This window comes from Gopherus evgoodei, chromosome 20 (genome assembly GCF_007399415.2).
Source record: "Gopherus evgoodei ecotype Sinaloan lineage chromosome 20, rGopEvg1_v1.p, whole genome shotgun sequence".
Taxonomy (NCBI): Eukaryota; Metazoa; Chordata; order Testudines; family Testudinidae; genus Gopherus; species Gopherus evgoodei.
In genome coordinates this window covers 16,210,285-16,229,003 of record NC_044341.1, presented here as the reverse complement: position 1 = coordinate 16,229,003, position 18,719 = coordinate 16,210,285, and the positions used below count along the sequence as shown (strand labels likewise).

Sequence of the window (18,719 nt, the reverse complement as noted above, 5' to 3'; positions counted from 1 at the left end):
GATTAGATACCTCCTGAGGTCCCTTCCAACCCTGATGTTCTATGATTCTATGATTAAGCTGCATATTATGGATTCATGCATGGTCAACGGCAGCAAGGAATTCGAGCCCAACAGGCTCTGCTGTGATGAGGCCAGCGAGAGTGGCTAATGGAAACACATTCTTCTGGCACCCCTGCAGGGGTCACAGTGTCTGTGAGAAACAAGCTGGATGTCCTCACATAGCCCTGCTTGAAACAGGGTCAGCATTGTTGCTATGGTCATTGAGGATATTTAGACTGACAAAAACCACCGCAGCAGCTATTCTCAGAGCCCGGCTCATCTGGCTTGGCCTCGTGAGGCTCACGCTACGAAGCTGAAAATATCAGCATAGATGTTCAGGCTCATGCTGGAGCCCAAGCTCTGAGATCCCCCCCTCCCACCGGGTTTCAGAGCCCTGGCTCCAGCCCGAGTATCTAGACCGCTACCTTTAGCCCCATAGCACAAGCCCTGTGAACCCAAGTCAGTTGACCCCGGCTCTGAGACTCCCTTCCCTGGATCTTTCGAGTCTTTTCTCTTTGCAGTGGAGATGTACCCTGAGATACTAAAACTTTCTTCTGCATTTACCAGCAGCTGGCACATGGGAGCGTCACAGACTCTAAAGCCAGAAAAGAGCATTTCTAGTCTGACCTGCACAGGAAAGGCCAGAATATTTCACATCAAGCACAGATCTGCTCTAGCTCAGCCAGAAGTTCTTGTAGAGGGTGACATCCAACCTTAAAGACTGAGTGATGGAGAAGCCACCGCTGTCCTTGGCAAGTTGCTCCAAGGGTTAATTACTCTCACTGTTAAAAATTTGCACCTTATTTTCAGGCTGAATTTCTCTATCTGCAACTTCCAGCCATTGGATCTCATTCTGCCTTAGTCTGCAAGATTGCAGAGCCCTGTACCATCAGAAATCTTCCCCGCATTGAGTATATACGAGGACAGGTGACAGGGCCAGGCAATACAGTTTAACATGACAGGGACCAGGATCCACTGATTCTGCTGGTTACGGTTACAAAATTGACGATGGAGGGAGCATCTCATCATTCAAAGAAAAGAGAAACGGTGGGGAAGCATTAGAAGGCAAGGTGGTCTAATGGTTAGAGCAAGGCAATGCCAGTGCTACTAATTCCTGACACACACTCCGGTCCTATTCTAGCCCTCACACATCTTTCTGCGGCAGCAAGTCAGGATTGCCGGGCATCCCCCTGCTGTTCCAGTCCTGAATTTCCCCTGCCCACAACTCTGACAATGCCCCTCGGTCCTGATCTGCTATTCCAGTCCTGGACTTCCCCCTCAGAACTCTGCTGAGGACCCTGACAACCAACCTGATCTCCTTCTTTGAGAAGGTAACAGATTTTTTAGACAAAAGAAACGCAGTGGATCTAATTTACCTCGATTTCAGTAAGGCATTTGATACAGTTCCACAGGGGGAATTATTAGTTAAATTGGAAAAGATGGGGATCAATATGAAAACTGAAAGTTGGATAAGGAACTGGTTAAAGGAGAGACTACAACGGGTCGTACTGAAAGGTGAACTATCAGGCTGGAGGGAGGTTACTAGTGGAGTTCCTCAGGGGTCGGTTTTGGGGCCAATCTTATTTAATCTTTTTATTACCGACCCTGGCACAAAAAGTGGGAATCTGCTAATAAAGTTTGCAGATGACACAAAGCTGGGAGGTATTGCTAACACAGAGAAGGACCGGGATATCCTACAGGAAGATCTGGATGACCTTGTAAACTGGAGTAATAGTAATAGGATGAAATTTAATAGTGAAAAGTGCAAGGTCGTGCATTTAGGGATTAATAACAAGAATGTTGGTTATAAATTAGGGACACATCAGTTGGAAGTAACAGAGGAGGAAAAGGATCTTGGAGTATTGGTTGATCACAGGATGATTATGAGCCGCCAGTGTGATATGGCCGTTAAAAAAGCTAATGTGGTCTTGGGATGCATCAGGCGAGGTATTTCCAGTAGAGATAAGGAGGTGTTAGTACCATTATACAAGGCACTGGTGAGACCTCATCTGGAATATTGTGTGTAGTTCTGTTCTCCCATGTTTAAGAAGGATGAATTCAAACTGGAACAGGTACAGAGAAGGGCAACTAGGATGATCTGAGGAACAGAAAACCTGTCTTATGAAAGGAGACTGAAAGAGCTTGGCTTGTTTAGGCTAACCAAAAGAAGGCTGAGGTGGGATATGCTTGCTCTTTATATATATATCTAAGGGATAAATATCAGAGAGGGAGAGGAATTATTTAAGCTTAGTACCAATGTGGACACAAGAACAAATGGATATAAACTGGACACTAGGCAGTTTAGACTTGAAATTAGATGAAGGTTTCTAATCATTAGAGGAGTGAAATTCTGGACCAGCCTTCCAAGGGGAGTAGTAGGGGCAAAAGACATATCTGGCTTCAAGACTAGGCTTGATAAGTTTATGGAGGGGATGATATGATGGGATAGCCTAATTTTGGCAATTAATTGATCTTTGATTATTAGCAGGTAAATATGCCCAATGGTCTGTGATGGGATGTTAGATGTCGTGGGATCTGAGTTACTGCAGAGAATTCTTTCCTGGGTGCTGGCTGGTGAGTCTTGCCCACATGCTCAGGGTTTAACTGATTGTCATATTTGGATTCAGGAAGGAATTTTCCTCCAGGGAAGATTGGCAGAGGCCCTGGAGGTTTTTCACCTTCCTCTGCAGCATGGGGCACGGGTCACTTGCTGGAGGATTCTCTGCACCTTGAGGTCTTCAAACCACAATTTGAGGACTTCAATAACTCAGACTTAGGTTAGGGGTTTGATACAGGAGTGGGTGGGTGAGATTCTGTGGCCTGCATTGTGCAGGAGGTCAGACTAGATGACCATAATGGTCCTTCCTGACCTTAAGTCTACGAGTCTAGTAGTCGGCCTGCAGCACCCTGTGGCGTTCCAGCCCTGGGTTCTCATGCTCAGAGCTCTGCTTTCATGTGCTAGTCCTGGTCCAAAATGGCCTTGCCGGCAATGGGATTCTGGGGAGTGGAGAGGGACTTAACATGGGTGAGATGAGACTTAGCCAAACTGATTCCTGATTCTAGCCTCTGGAAGAGGTTTAGATGAAAGAGGCACTCTCTCCTGCCCCCTGTTCTATACACAGGCTGCCTCCCCTGTGTGAGAATGGACTTGCCCATGGAGAAGACACTTCCTTGTATGGTGATGTGGACAGAGGTTGCTTTCCCATTCTCAGCAGCAGCAGGGGGATTCAGGCACAAGGGCTGGTGCAAGCAGTAATAGAGTGATTTGGGGACTCTGCATACACCACACTTAAGGAGGGGCTGAGAGCCACTATCAGCAGAGTGCACAGACAGAACTGAACCCCTTGGTGTCCCGCCAAGCTGTGATGTCCCACCAAGCCAGGTCCTTCTTGATGCCTGGCCCATTTTCTCCTGCCCCATTGCTAAAACCAAAGCAGCTTTACACCTTCCTTGCTTAATAGCTCCCTTGTGGCATGAGGGGTGGGGCTGGAAAAAGCAAGCCGAGCATCAGGGGGACCTGGCTTGGTGGGACATCACGAGTGTCAGCCATGCAAGTTTCTGGCAAGGCTGCTACCAGACACACACAGTCCTCTCTGCATGTAACTCTGAGCTTTCTGCATGCTCTGCAAAGATCTCTTTCCTACAATTCTGTCTGCCTGCTGCGTCACTCAGTGCTGATGAAACATGGATATCGTTTTCTGAGGAGATTCCAAGTTTGGTTGATAAAAGTAACAGTGCTGAGGTGGTTAGAGTTCTGTAAGGCTTTCGACTTGGTACCACATGACATTCTGATTAAAATAACTAGAGCAATACAATGTTGACATGGCAATATTAAATGCATATAAAAACTGACTAACTGATCGGTCTCAAAATGTAACTGTGAACAGAGAATCATCATTGAGCAGGTGTGTTTCCACTGGGGTCCTGCAAGGATCAGTTCTTGGCGTAACTCTATTTAACATTTTATCAATGACCTGAAAGAAAACATAATTTTAGCACTGATAAAGTTTGTGGACAACATAAAGATTGGGGGAGGAATAATTAGGGGGAAGGGATAGCTCTGTGGTTTGAGCGTTAGCTTGCTAAACCCAGGGTTGTAAGTTCAATCCTTGAGTGGGGCATTTAGGAATCTGGAGCAAAAATCTGTCTGGGGATTGGTGCCCCTGCTAGCAGGGTGTTGGACTAGATAACCTCCTGAGGTCCTTTCCAATGCTGATATTCTATGAAGAGGATGGGTCCCTAATACAGAGTGATCTGGATTGCATGGTAAGCTGGACACAAACAAGCTCTGTTTGAATATAGTTAAATGTACACATCTAGGAACAAAGAATGTAGCCATACTTCTAAGGGTGGAGGGCTCTATCATGGGAAGCAATGTCTCTGGAACAGGTTTAGGATCCATGGTGGATAATCAGCTGAACATGAGCTTCCAGTGTGATGCTGTGATCAAAAGGACAAATGTGATCCTTGGATGTAGGAGTAGAGAGGCTATTTTACCTCTATATTTGGCATTGGTGTGACCGCTGCTACAATTCTGTGCTCAGTTCTGGTGTCCACAACTCAAAAAGGTGTTGATAAACTGGAGAGGGGTCAGAGAAGAGCCATGAGAATGATTAAAAGGTTAGAAAACCTGCCTTATAGTGATAGACTCAAGGAGCTCAATCTAACTTAAGAAAGAGAAGGTTAAGGGATGATTTGATTACCATCTATAGGTACCTACAGGGGGAACAAATATTTGATAAAGGACTATTCAATCCAGCATAGAAAGGTGTAACATGATCCAATGGCTGGAAGCTGAAGCTAGATAAATTTAGATGGGAAATAAGGCGTAAGTTTTAACAGTGAGAGAAATGAGTCATTTGAACAACGTACTGAGGGTGGTAGATTCTCCATCACTCCATCTTTAAATCCAGATTAGATGTTTTTCTCCAAGCTCTGCTCTAGGGGTTATTTTGGGGCAGTTCTCTGGCCTGTACTATACAGGAGATCAGACGAGATGCTCAGAATGGTCCTTTGTGGCCTTGAAATCTGAGTCCTCTTCAGCCCCAATTGACTCCTCTGTATACAAGCCTAGGAGATGCTCCATCCCTTTCCTCTCATATCCTCACAAACTCCCTCCTTCATCTGCCTCAGATGTCAGCTTTGTCACCCATTGGGTCAATATCAGGGTCCAGGTTAGGTTTCAGGGTCTGGGTAAGAAGGCGAAATCCAAACCAAGCCAAGAGGGAAGTCAGCCGTTCAAGGGCAGGAACGGCCATAACAATGACAGAAGATGCACACTGTTTCCCAGACACTTCACGGAATGCCCTTGGCTTTATATAGGAAGGGGAACCAATCAGGAGCCATGAAGCTGCTGCCCATCAGAACCCTTGAGGTGAGACTTCCCATGGGCTGGGTCCACAGCTCCATTCTGATTATAAAGGTCCCTAGCAGCTGTCACTAAAACTCATTCATTTTCCCTATTGTAATATGGTCAGCTGGTGAGTCTCACAATATTTTGTGTTTTTCTTAAAGCCCCAGCTCCTGGAGTCAGGTGACTATGTGAGAATCTCAGCTTTTTTTAAAAAATAGTCAATGTCTAGCTCTTGTTGCTGTGGAAGAAAACTGGAAAATGTCAGAACACTAAAGGCAAGTACAAAGAATTTCACACATTTTTAATCTCCTGGTTTTTAAGCCAATCTCATGATTTTAGGGGGGTGAGGTGACATGACTTTTGAAGGGTTTGAACTGGCAATACTGCATTGCAACATGTCACCTACTACTCCACCCTGGCCTCCATGTGGGATATAATTAAACAATTACAGACTTGGACACACCAACTCAAAGGAGCACCAGATGCTGCCAGAACAACAGATTCAAAACCTGCAGACATATTTCCACTGCTACGATGACCAGTATTCCCCAGAACACACAAGATCCACACATAGGAAAATGATAAGAGACAAAAACACCTTATCACCTGTGAGCAAACACTTTTCACAGAGCGATCACTCCACATCTGGTCTTTCAATACTTGTCCTCAACTGAAACCTGCACACCTTCAAAAGGCAAGCCTGGGCACTTAAATTCATACCTCATCTAGACATCACAAACCATGGAATCCACAGGAACATTGGTGTTTATGACTCATTACAACACTTTGTAACACACACATACTACACTGCCTGCTACCCTTAATTGCCCACTTCAACCCCCTTATGCATAAACCATCTAACCCTCACCTGTCCACCCACATCCTGCATTACCTTTGTGGTTAACCATCTGCCCCAACTTCTATTTAGCTCAGACAATGATCTCCTTCTGCACTTGAAGAAGAATTCTGTGTAGCTTGAAAGCTTGTGCCTTTCACCAACAGAAGCTGATCCAGTAAAAGATAGACCCTCACTTACCTTGTCTCTTGCTTCATTTGGCATTCATAATTTGTACCTTGAAAATGTCCAGATGTGCAAGGAGATGGGTACTATTTCTTGAACATTATAGTACGCAACCAGGCATGAAACTAGGGGCTCTGCTAGGCAGAAACTATATGGTAAAGCAGACGCACACATGGTTGATTTAGCGATTATACTCTTTTTCTTATTCTAATAAAATTCTTGGGAAGTCAGTGATAGAACAAGGTGTGTAACCAAGAACTTCCAGGTCAGCATTTTAACCACAATACCTTCCTTCCTCTCCCCAATGCTTGTCTCCCACACGCCTTGCACAGAGGAAGTGTTGCTAAGCAGACATGCTTACCTCAGGCACATACCCAGCAAAGATGGGAAGAGTCGCCATGGACTAGCAGCATGGCCAACCTGAAGCATTCAAAAACCACGAGTCAGGTCCCTGCCCCCAAAAACCATGAGATTGGCTTAACAATCGTGATTATGGGTTTGTTTTAAAATACATTTTCCATTCTGTTTCTTGGCCTTCTGGTTTCTGAGCCTTTAGGATGTACTCAGGTCACGCTGCCACGTTTTTCACTGCAGCCAAGAGGATGAGCCCTACACACATTTCTTCAAGCACCTTCTTGAACTCCTTCACGGCTCTGTCAGCCCACACTTTCATACTGAGCAAGCCGTGAATGGTCTTTGCTAACGGTAGCCAGTGGCACCAATCTGGGAGGCCAGGGAACGGGACGGGGAGGATGAGAGAGGAGAGCGGGTGAAATGCTCTCTCCAAGGTCTTTACACTTGCTCCAAGTCTCATAGGCCATGGCACTGGTGAAGAGGGCAGCCCGGCCCAGACACTTTTAAATGGGCAAGCACATTCCTCCATGGCTGTCTGCTCACCTGTCCTGGAAAGACACGGCAGCAGGGAAAGGCTCTGCCAGCTCCCCCCTTGCTGGAGCCTTTCTCCATGCTAGGGAAGGACTCCGGCAGCAGGAAGCTGCAGAATCCTTTCCCTGCTGCCTCCCCCAATGTGAGGCTATCACTGACACGTGTAGCCACATGCTGCAGTGTGACTGCAGCCTGCGTGTCATTGCAGCGAGGTGCCACATGTACAGTACACGCCCCTGCCAGCACTGTGTAGGGGAGACGTAGCCCCAGTGTCTCTCTCTCTGTCAGAGACTCAACTGCAGCCACTGCTGCCTGGTTAACCCTTTCTCCAAGGTTGCAGTCTTTAGCAGTTCATGGTCTGTTTGAGCCTAGGCTCGGACCTGGGGAAAGTGACCCTGCCAGCCTGGCTGGGGCAAGGCAGATGGGCATTTCCCATTGAATAGCCCCCCTCCATTGCCTTCTTAAGAATCCTGTCATGCTGGGTATTTTCGCTGGAGGGACCTGATCTCTGTGGGCGTTTAAGTTCCCGTTTGTTTCTCCCCTCTAAGAGCCTCCTTTGAGTAACTCCATGGAGACTTACAACATCCTGTCAAGCAGGCAAACTGAGCTATATACAATATTCATAGAGAAGAATATCACTCATGCCGGCATTCCCCACATGGAGCCCCACCAAGCTTCTCCTAGCAGCACCACGGAGCTGGGCCTTCAGCTAGGACAACGCTGAGAAGAGCTATTGAGGACCGTGCTCACTGAGGGTTTTATGATAAATAGCTTCCCTGTGGGGGGGTTGCTCGAGCAGGACGACATATGGGACTTTAGCGCGCTCTACCTTCAGCAGGTGCGTGATGTGAGAGAACAGTAGGTTTGCCGGAAAGAAGAAAGCCTGAATGTTGCAATGTCTTGGCTTTCGCTCCCTTTTCTTAGGCTTGAACACTGGTTGGAGTGGCTCATTCAGTACTGTGGACACAAAGAAGAAGGGTCAAGCATGCCAGGTTTCAGGCCTCATTTCACCTACAGTTTCCTGAGGCTGTGTTTTGATTCCAGTGTCCATGATACAGGAGCTCCTTGTTCTGCAGAATTGAGGGGTCAGCGGCTAGACGGCTGTATGAGGTACAGTAATCGTTAGGGGGAGAAAGACACCAAGTCACCTTAATACTTGAGTGATTCAAAAGACCCAAGGAAATGTTAGAGTCTCAGTGAGCAGCGTTGATTTAGAACTTCCTACAGTGTCATGACAGCCCTTCCTTCTCAGGCTGATTGGTAACCAAGTTTCCCAAGAGGCCCTGGGCTGTAATATTAGCCAGGAGTCTTCGCATTTTGATGGTACGTTTGGCTTCACAGGGGAGGAAATGTCTAGTCTCTGTGTCTAGAAAATAAAGACTGAGGGGTCAGGCATGTTGTGGGACACCTGATTAATTTGAGCCACTCTGGAGATTCATATAAACCAAATTGGTTCCAGGTTTGAGAGATTACCAGGGTTTAGCTGCAGCTTTCTCCAGACAGCCCTGGCTGCCTTTAGAGTGTCTCTGTTCCGGCTACCCTGCCAGCTCAGTGGATGGAGAAGTCATTTTCCCCTTCAAAGAACAGCTTCGCCAGTGCTTAAAAACAAACTCTGCTGCCCCACGGGCTCCATCCTGCACTACGACAAAGGAAAATAACAGGTGTTACTGGGCTAATGGAGGGTCCAATTCGCCTACAATCCTGACTGACACACATGAACTTGGATCCTCTTTTATAGCTTTATATTTAGGTGCCTAAGTCCCATTGGCAGTGACATAGCTAAATACCTCTGAGGCTCTGCACCATAGTGCTAGTTCTCACTCGAGTCACTGGAGTCAGTGGGACTACATGGGGAAGGGGGGACCAGACTGAATCACTGGACCCACATGCGCTGCCTGCTGGGGCATGGATCCTGCCTGGGGCCGTGCAGGTGAGCTGGGCATAGGGAGAGCACAGTGAGCATCCAGATGCTAAACTGAGGTACGTTCCTGCATAAGCCCCATAAACCCCAGGCTGTTGGAGCCCAGAATCGATTCCCAAACACATTTGAACCCTGCACTTACCTGCTGCCTCTGACCTCGTGAATCCAAGCGTCTTCTCTGTAGTACTAATGATCCCTACCAAAGAGGTCAGTATTAGCCCTATTTTACAGCTGGGGAAACTGATCGACTTGTCCAAGGTCACCCAGCAAGCCCATGGCAGAGCCTGGAACATGTCTCCTGAGTCCCAGTGCATTGAACTATCTACTAGGCAAAACTGCCTCCCTATAAATCGAACTTACAGGGAAGAATCTGCAGTAGAACCAACCTCTGTTCTCCCCCACCCTCAAACAGGCCCAGTCATCACTACGTGCCCTCCAAATACACAGCACGTGAGCCATCTGGGTTAATGCTGGAGTGCAGAACAGATGGGGAATACATGGAAAGAGGAGTACTTGCAGAGAAGTGGGGCAGGCTTCCAAGGAGACGAGTGAGGCGTGAGAAATCCCCTTCCCTCCCCCTCCCAAATAAATTACTTACATACAAGAATCCAACCCAAGAACAGCCAAGCCGTCCCACCCCATCCCTCAGCTCTTTTGTCCAGAGTAGCCAACATTAGGGCCAATGCATTCATGCATTCAGACGGCAATGATCTGGGAAGCCAATCATTCCTGAAATGGACTCTTACAGTTAGATAAGCAGCTGGCTTCCCTGGCTGATACCCCCTGGGCTGCATGGCCTCGGGCAAAAACGCTCTATATCTCTATGAACATACCATCATGTCTCCTCGCTCTCCTTGCACTAACCTGCAAACTGACCCCATCAGAATGTTCATGCATGACTGGGGGAGACCAAAGTGCATCCCGATTCCTCTAGCCAGGCAGGGTCTGGCTTCACTGCGGCAGGCAGCCAGCCTCCCAGCAGGGCAGACAGACTAGCGTGACTCGAACTAAAAATACCACCAGCGTGGCCCTGGCGCTGGGTGGTGGCTTGGGCGACTCCTCCCCCACTGGCAGTTTGACGAGACAGAGGGGTTGATGTTCAGGCCCCAAAGGCCTCTCTTAATCTCCCTGGCTGACAGCTGTGTCTGGCACTCTGCCTCGCAGGCCAATTACAGCTGGATTGAACCCTAAAACTTTGTAACTTGGCTACCCTACAGCTAAGGGGGAGGGGAGGGCTACGATACACACCTTCAATAGCCGAAGGGCAGCAAAGCCCAGGAGGGGGAAAGCCTGTCTGGGGTGGTCTGAGGAGCAATGACTCCATGTGACATCATAAAAATGACCAATGGGGACATCAAGGAGAATTTCTGAAGCAAACAGCCGATCTGACTGTGAAACAATTTCCTACAGATGGGTTACCCAGAGGCTTAAACAAAGCCTTTGGCAGTGATCTGTGGGAATCAATCCTGCCTTGGCAAGGGGGAGCTTGGTGATTTTCTGGGTGCCTGATTGTGAGCTATGCACAGTCTCACCAGCAACGTAACTGGGGGAGGAGGGGGCGGCACCAGGCCTCTACAGTGGAAGCTGCATGTCCTGGTTGGGTTCTCTGGAAAGCCCTCAGCAACAGAGCCAACAAAGGGCCTAGCGGACCATGGCCTGCACACATACGTACATAGGAAGTCAGTAGGACCAGGCATCGGGTTCTAGTAGATGCAGCCCCCTGCTTAAATTACCCCTAGTGGGAACAGACTCTGCCCGAGGGCTGTGTGCACACGTTACAGGCTTTTTTTCTTTTGAAGAAGGAAAATATTGGGTGGGTGAGTGAGAAACTTGTGGCTGATTAATGGGTTCCGAACAACGTGTATGTTTTTGGAAGGGAGAAATAATTTACTTAAGTTAAAAAAAAAAATCTGTTCTATTTCCAAAGGCCCCTAGAGCATTGGATGGACGCATTTTAAAAATCAAAGCCAATAAATATTCATGTAGAGTTCATCCTGTTCAGTCTATCGCTGCCACTGAAACAGGGTGGAATCCTGGTCCCATTGAATTTGCTATTAACTTCAGTAGGGTCCGGATTTCACCCGAGCCTTTAACACGCTGCAGCACGTTCACTTTGCTGTAGCATTTCCTACATTTTGAGTGGGAAATACTGAAAAAGACGGCTGTGAAGTTGCTCTACTGCCGTGTGCTGGTTGCTGTGGGTTTTTTCAGTGGCAATCTTTTTGTCCTCTGTGTATGTCTATGCAAGGCCCTTTATCCAGAATTTGGCTCAGGGATTCTGGAGACCAAGTCCATGAATGTATGAAATAAAAGTAAAAAAATTAAGAACTGCCAGTCACATAAGTAGTGATATGTTGGGACTTTAAAATTTATTCCAACATGCTATTTTTTTAAAAATATGCTCAGACTGAGCAGACAGTCTTGAGCTGTAGTAAAGGCAATATTATACTTGTAAAAACTTCTGATTCACAGTACAGATGTCATTTACAATAAGGGTCACAAACATCAAATACTGAGTATTTTTTTCCTTTTTTTTTCTTCTTGTTTTTTTTACATCAGACTCTGTGCTTTTTACCTGCATTTTTTTTCCTTTTTTTTTTTTTTTTGCACTGATATAACCATACAGACATTGCAAGATGCAAATGTAGAAACTGGAGTTAAAATAAAATTACAGGCAAAACTACCAAATTACATTGTACACTGTACATATTTACAGTACCTTTTTTGGAATGTATTGCCATTTTTAAGAACATAGAGAAACTTTCTACAGACTATTCCACTTGCAGAATACATACATCTTTTAGAAAAAAAGGCAAATATGTATCTTACATGAGACCATGTATATTAAATTTGCGTACACATTATTATTATTATTTTTACATTACATTTACTAAAGTGATCTTAAGTGCCATCATAGTTCAGTAATGAAAACAAATTGGTTTTATGCCATCAGGACTGTTTTGTGTGTGTGTGAATAATTTACAATGTTTTTATTTGTAAATACTGTGCGATAGATGGAATTCTTTTAAAAAAAGAAGACCCGCATGATGAAACCAAGTCAGGATCCAAGAAAGACTGGTGTAAGAACAAGTAAAAGGGCTAGATCAAATTGTACACACAACTCGAGTAAAAATAGTTATAATTACACAGTTTTGTGTGGCAATGTATTTTGTTAGATGCTATTTTTGAGGATTTAAAGGAAAAACAAATTAGAGGGGACAAAAGGAATTTAATTAAAACAGGGTTGTTTTTTTTTGCAGCTTTTCAAGAAGGGGTAGAGGGAAATTAAATACAAAAATGTGATCAAATTATTGAGTCTTGATGCCTAAAATTTGGCTCCTTTGGGAGGTCATTCATGCTGAAATACCTTTGAGGCTCTGGGTCAAACTCTCATTGAATTTAATGGGAGTTAGGCCCCGAAATATCTTTAAGGATCAGGGCCTTTACTCCTATTAACTTTTAGTGGGCGTTACAAGGCCTACCTGCTATTTGGGTCTGTGACAATCTTCCCCTACACCCAGATTTGGCACCTCAGTAAAGGTGGTCTGATTACGAGACATGCTGAGTACCTGCAACTCCTGTTGATTTCAGCAGGCTTTGTGAGCACTTAGCATCACTGAATAGAAGATCCCTTTTATCTAGGTGACTAGCTATGGCTTTAGGAGCCCAACTTCAGGGAGCTGTGTCTGAAAACATTGCCCTGCAAGAACAGGTGATGAACACACATCCCCCAGTCGTAAGCAATAAAGCCACAGCTATTGCATCACTAGGGTTAAGAGTTTCCTGTTGTACTTCTTGGATATCTAGCAATAAACTGACAATTTATAAATAATTTGGGCTGACAAGAACCTGCTGCAAGGCTGCATGATGTGTCTGGGAGCAGATACCGATAGGACTCAATCCTGAAAGATGTTGAGCACGCCAGCCCGGATCCAGGAAAGACGTTCAATACGTGCTTGAAGTAAATGTGACTATTCGCATGCTTAAGTGCTTTGCTTTATTGGACCAAGGCAGAGTGCTCGACACATTGCATGACTAATTCCATTGAGAGCAAGGAGAGTCAAATTATTTCAAAAGCTGGGTCTTTCACTGACAGATTCTCTCATGGACACATCCATACCCATTTGCCATTGAGTAGCACCCCAAGCAATGGCTTACATGGAAAAGGAACATTAGGGGAACATTCAGCAGTGAGATAAAAGGATACCCGGGTCCACATGAAAAGCTCAGGTCTCTGTAGGTCAACATCCAGCACTCCCCAGATCACTGGTTCTTCCTGGCTCACAGCCAGAAACCTCGGGAATAGATGAAACTCAGGGACTTTAAAAAAATACTTTTCCCACCTTTTTTTAATTTGTTATTTGTATTATTCATCTCTTGTAGCATGGGATACAAAGTGTTTGTGCACATATTAACTGATTCCCCCCCCTCCAAAGGTAAATCAGGATTCATTCTTCCCTATTTACAGATGGAGGAATAGACACAAAGAGCCACAGTAAGAGTTCAAGCCTGCAACCACTTCCCAGTGAGCACAGCATCTACTCCTGGGATTAAGCCAAGGAGTGCTCAAGGTGGAGAATGCGATGCTTGGTAATTGGGACCTGATGTAAACAGGTGCAACTCCACTTAAATCAATGGTGTTGCATCCGTTTAAACCTCATCAGAACATGATCCAGGGGAGCTGAGTGATTTGCTCAAGGTCACCCTATGATTTAATGGCTGGGCTGGGTTCAGAGTTTGGGTATTCCAGTCCTCTAAACCAGAGCTCAAACCAAGAGCCCATCATGCTTTGGTGGGGGGCCCTGTTTCCCTTGGAGTTATGGAGCCAAATTAACATGATCATTTTGCTCATATATATCAATGTTGTTTTTCTTTTTCTGATCCTATGTGGCTAATTCTGACCTGCCACAGGCACCTGCTGCACCCAGTAGAGGGAGCATGAGGCAGAATTCCACCCCAATCCTAGCTTCTTGCCGAAAACTATGGGAGATTTGTCACACTGGGAATCCAGGGCAGGCCTGTGGTCTGGGAATTTCTGCCTGTACTCCCCTACAATTTACAAAGGTGCCTGTGTTCACACAGGCGTGTACACGCAGGCACAGAGAGTACAGATACTCCTGCACATGATGGGCATGTTATGTGAATGGCAGCAAAGCTTGGCAGGATATGGGTGCACCTTAACACGGCATTTGCCAAGCCTATATCACCCCTTTTGGACACACCCACCCACCCACCCAATAAGGGCAGAGAATTCAACCCATTCTGAGCTTCTGAAGAACCAAAAGAAGAAAAACAATTAAAGTAATAAGCTAAGGAATTGTGTTTTTCCCTCAGAAGTGACAGAAAAAACCAAGCTCTTTCCTATGTGCTGACAGGTCAAGGGTTAAAATATGGTTAAAAAATAGAGCCAAGCACATTTGATCTAGCCCAAAGTTAACATCATACGCACTCGATGTAACCAGATGCTGTGTACAACCACTGCATTATTTCTCTTTATGTACAATTGGAATTATTTAAAAAAACAATTAAATACATAAAGCTACCTTGAAATAATGTTAAGAATGTGACAAGGGGAAAGAAAAGTAAGAACTAGCCATAGCCAGGAAATTCAAAGCTGTATCATTATGGAGAGAAGGGATGAGTTCAAACAATGCTCAGGCACGGGCCGATTCCACAGTCCATCCCTGCTCATCACAGCATTGAAACATGTGCTTCATTCCCATTACAATGAACGGGACGTAACCATGTTTTCCTGAACAGAGATGGCTTGCTGAGTTGGGCCATGGGCCACAATCCTGCAGTGAGATCCGCTTGGGTCTGACTGGAGGATTGGGAGTCAGAGTTATGCCGTGGGGTGGTCAGGGAAAAGGAAAACTTGGTAAAAGTGCTAGTCAGGACTGGAGGGGTCCAGTGAACTCTGAAATCTGGACACTGGTTTAGTTGGTGTCACAATCTTAACGTTATTTCCACGGGATCTTCTTTTAAACTTAATTCCCTTTACACCAAAAGAAAAAAAAATATCACAGAAGTTTGTTAAAAACACCTCATGTTATTCACCCGTCAGCCAGGGGCAGTTCGTAGCTCATTAGGTCTGGCAAGGTGATATGTCCTCATTCAGGATTATATTTGATTTATTATTATTATTATTATTATTATTTAAAAAAGTGTATTATGTACCCGATAAACTGGAACAGCTCTGAAAGAAGAAAGAATTGGCCCATTGGTTAAATATTTCTATATTTTTGTTTGTTTTCTTCAAAAAAAGTGTCTGTACAGATTCCATTGACTGGAAAGCCCTCTGAAGCAGTGAAGAGCCTGCTGTCTATTAGGGGAAATATGCATTGAACGTTTGTATTTAAAAAAGTGTGTTAACACAACAGAGCAGAATGGCTCCATCACATCTCTCCGTATTTGGTATCACATCTACTGGCAGTAGAGGCCATCACTCTGCTAGAGATGGTCATATTTAAAAATATGCTATGGAAAAAGTTACTATGCATGCATAACAGGCCAATTTTCATACATTACCACTCAGTCATCAGAACCTCTGTCTATGAAATACCAAAAAGGCCCCTCCACACAATGTAGGCTAGGTGTCTGCAACATTTCATTTAAATAAGTAAATAAAATAAACTACGCCCTGGAGCCAGCTGTGGGTTACAAAGCCATAGGTGTGCCAGTAAAAGAGCACGTGAGCTATTTATGGCATCCCTATAACTTTTTCCTTAAAAAGGGCCTCGCTGGAATTATTTGGGAAGGCAGGGGCTATAGAAATATAAATAAAAGTACGGCCAGAAATTGTTTGCAAGGCAGAGATTTTATTTTCATTTTGAACCCAGGAGAGAATGGTGACAAGGGCTTCTAAACCCCAGAAAACGGTGACATGGGGATGACTCTCACTCCGGTGGTGCTAGCGGCACCACTACCAGACTGTGCCCCTTAAGAGCAGCCAGCCCTGGAATGTCACTATTAAAGCAAGTCTAAGAATGGCTCTTTTAAAAACCATTAAACACCAGTCCCAGAACTGGTTCTACATTCGATACATCCTTGTTTTCTTGCAGTTAAATCTTTGAAGACCCCTTTTGTTGCTTTTTTAAAAAGTGCTTTTATGGGTCCTGCAGAAGGGAGGTGTGTTTGAGATTTTTTCTTCTTTTTGCAGAGATATTTGCATTCATTCCTAATGGGCCTCCCATTCTAAAATAAGTGCTAGTTTCATTTACAATTCAGGGTAAACACATTTTCAAATGTAAAGCAGTCGCAACTGTTTAAAGCACAAAGATAGGCAACCAGAGTGATGCAAGAAAAAAAACAAACAAGCACTTTGCCAAGTATTAAATAAAGCAGGTAATAAATATGAATCATAAACTTCTGTACACAGGAGAAAGGGTTTGGTTTTTTAATCGTTTAATCAATATTAAAAAAGATTTTTTGTTTTTGTTTTCAGTGCATCTTCTTCCCGCTTAAAATGCTTAACCTTTTCCTTTCTGCATCTCTCGAGCATATATGAACACACACCTAAATGGCAAAAAAGACAAGGTCTAACAAACCCCTTTCCAAAAAACTCTAAAAAAATATTCACAGCCTCAAACATTTTTGTACATTTCAAGCAACAAAAGGTATAGAAAAAGGCACAAGTAACTGCATACATGTGGAGATAATACCAGACTGGGACAAAGGAAACCAAGAATCTTCCATGGGTTTGGTCATACACAAGGAGTGCTTTCTTATAGCGATGATTATACTGAAGGAAATAGTGTTGAAAATGTCTGTTGATTTACATAGGAAGCCTAGAGGTGGAAGAGATGAATGGAGGCTTAAGTACTTCCTGTATTCTCATCCACCTGCCTTTGAGTTTGCCTAAACCGTGTGCGTTCTAAGTGCGGGCTGCTCTTCCTATGGGTTCCCCCTTGGTGACTTGGCTCTCCCGAGAGGTTCCTTCTCCTAATGGAGAACTGGTGGGAGTGTGAATGGCTCAATGAGGGCTCCGACAAGCAGCCGGTGCTGCTGCTTCTGTCCAACGTCTGTGTGGGGAAATCTGAGATGAAAGTGCAGGACGATTCAATGTAAGTGCTTGAGCTGCCACATTGCTTCTTGCCCGTTTTTTTCAAGGGTTCTTCCCCGCTTGTTGAAGGCTTTGGAGAGTGCTCATAATTTGTGCTCGGACAGTCGGCGGGAGCTGAGCAGCCTTCTTGCTCTGAGTGGCTGGGCTCAGCATACTTTTTTACCCTGTATTCCTCCTGTTCTGTCCTTTGCTGATGCTCACTAGTCCTCATTTTCTCTTCAAAGTAGCCACTGCCTTTAAGCTGTGGGGACAGTGTGTATTTAGAAACCTTCACAGCTGGGGATACGGATGAAGATTCTTGTGGGACCTGTGGTTCCTTGCCCCTTTCCTCAGCCTGGCTGAATTCTGTAAAGCTGCTGCTGCCGCTGCCACCAGGTGAAAAATATCCTGCTTGCAGTGACACAACTGAACTGGGCATCAAACTGGGATGGGTACTTGGTCTGGCCTGGACCATCTGGATGCCCCCAATTGGAATCATAGGATATGGAGTCCTTGTTAGCTGCTGTGAATGCAACGGAAGATGGCTGAAGACATTCTCTTCCCCTCGGCTCGGAGCATGGACATGTAGTTCATGGGATGCTTGCAAGGGTCTGGAGCAGACAGGCTGTGTGATGCCAGGTGAACATGCTGGACTTCGAGGTTCTATCTTCTGCATTTGAGAGAGAAAAAAGAGCTTAGTCGGTGAGGGTTAGAGTTCCTAGGATCATCAGTCCACACAGCGTGGCTCCAGGCATCAGCGCTCCAAGCGTGTGCCTGGGGTGGCAAGCCGCGGGGGTCAGCCTGCTGGTCCCTGCGAGGGCGGCAGCCAGGCAGCCTTTTGCGGCTTGCCTGCGGGAGGTCTGCTGGTCCCGTGGATCCAGTGGAAATTCGGTGGCGGGTATGCTGAAGCCGTGGGACTGCCGGACCTCCCGCAGGCAGGCCGCTGAAGGCAGCCTGCCTGCCGTGCTTGGGGCAGCGAAAAAGCTAGAGTCACCCCTGAGTCCACAGTCCAAGCAACAACTGACTGGCTTTATTAACTTTCTATTGGAATGTAAAAGGATGAGCAAACCCCAGCAGCTATGCAGGTTCTGTTCAGAATAGAATAGAGAGGGGCCTGATGCATGAAATTTGGTTCTGGACTCAACCACCCACAAAGGCTGGTGGGGTGCAGATCTAGGGTTTTGATTCAGGCCCATCTCTATGTAAGAATCTTTCCCAAAGCTTCCCCATGAGTTTGAAACAGATCAAGAACACCACAAGAAAGAATATTCTAGTTCTTCTGCTTTTGCCTGGCGCTGTGAAGAGCAGTAGAGTGGAATTTTTTTTTAAAGAAACCGTAAACAGAAACAATTTCTAGTACAAAGCAGAGTTTTGGACTGAGTTTGAGTTCTGAGTGATGGACAGGGTCAGTTCATTTGATAGGAACTAATTTGCATGTCCCTAATAATCAACGGTTAAA

The 18,719-nt window shown here is 45.5% G+C and overlaps 1 protein-coding gene across 8 annotated transcripts in view; it reads right to left on the bottom strand.

Annotated features, from left to right (window-relative positions):
* Positions 1 to 11,799: 11,799 nt before the first annotated feature.
* HIVEP3 (HIVEP zinc finger 3) overlaps positions 11,800 to 18,719 on the bottom strand; it is a 461,199-nt gene continuing 454,279 nt past the window's right edge. For all 8 annotated transcript variants that reach the window (XM_030539428.1, XM_030539427.1, XM_030539430.1 and 5 more), the window contains one exon: positions 11,800 to 17,930. In XM_030539428.1, the coding sequence (XP_030395288.1) occupies positions 17,034 to 17,930 (897 nt within the window). In that variant the 3' untranslated portion in view covers positions 11,800 to 17,033. The remainder of the gene's footprint in view (positions 17,931 to 18,719) is intronic.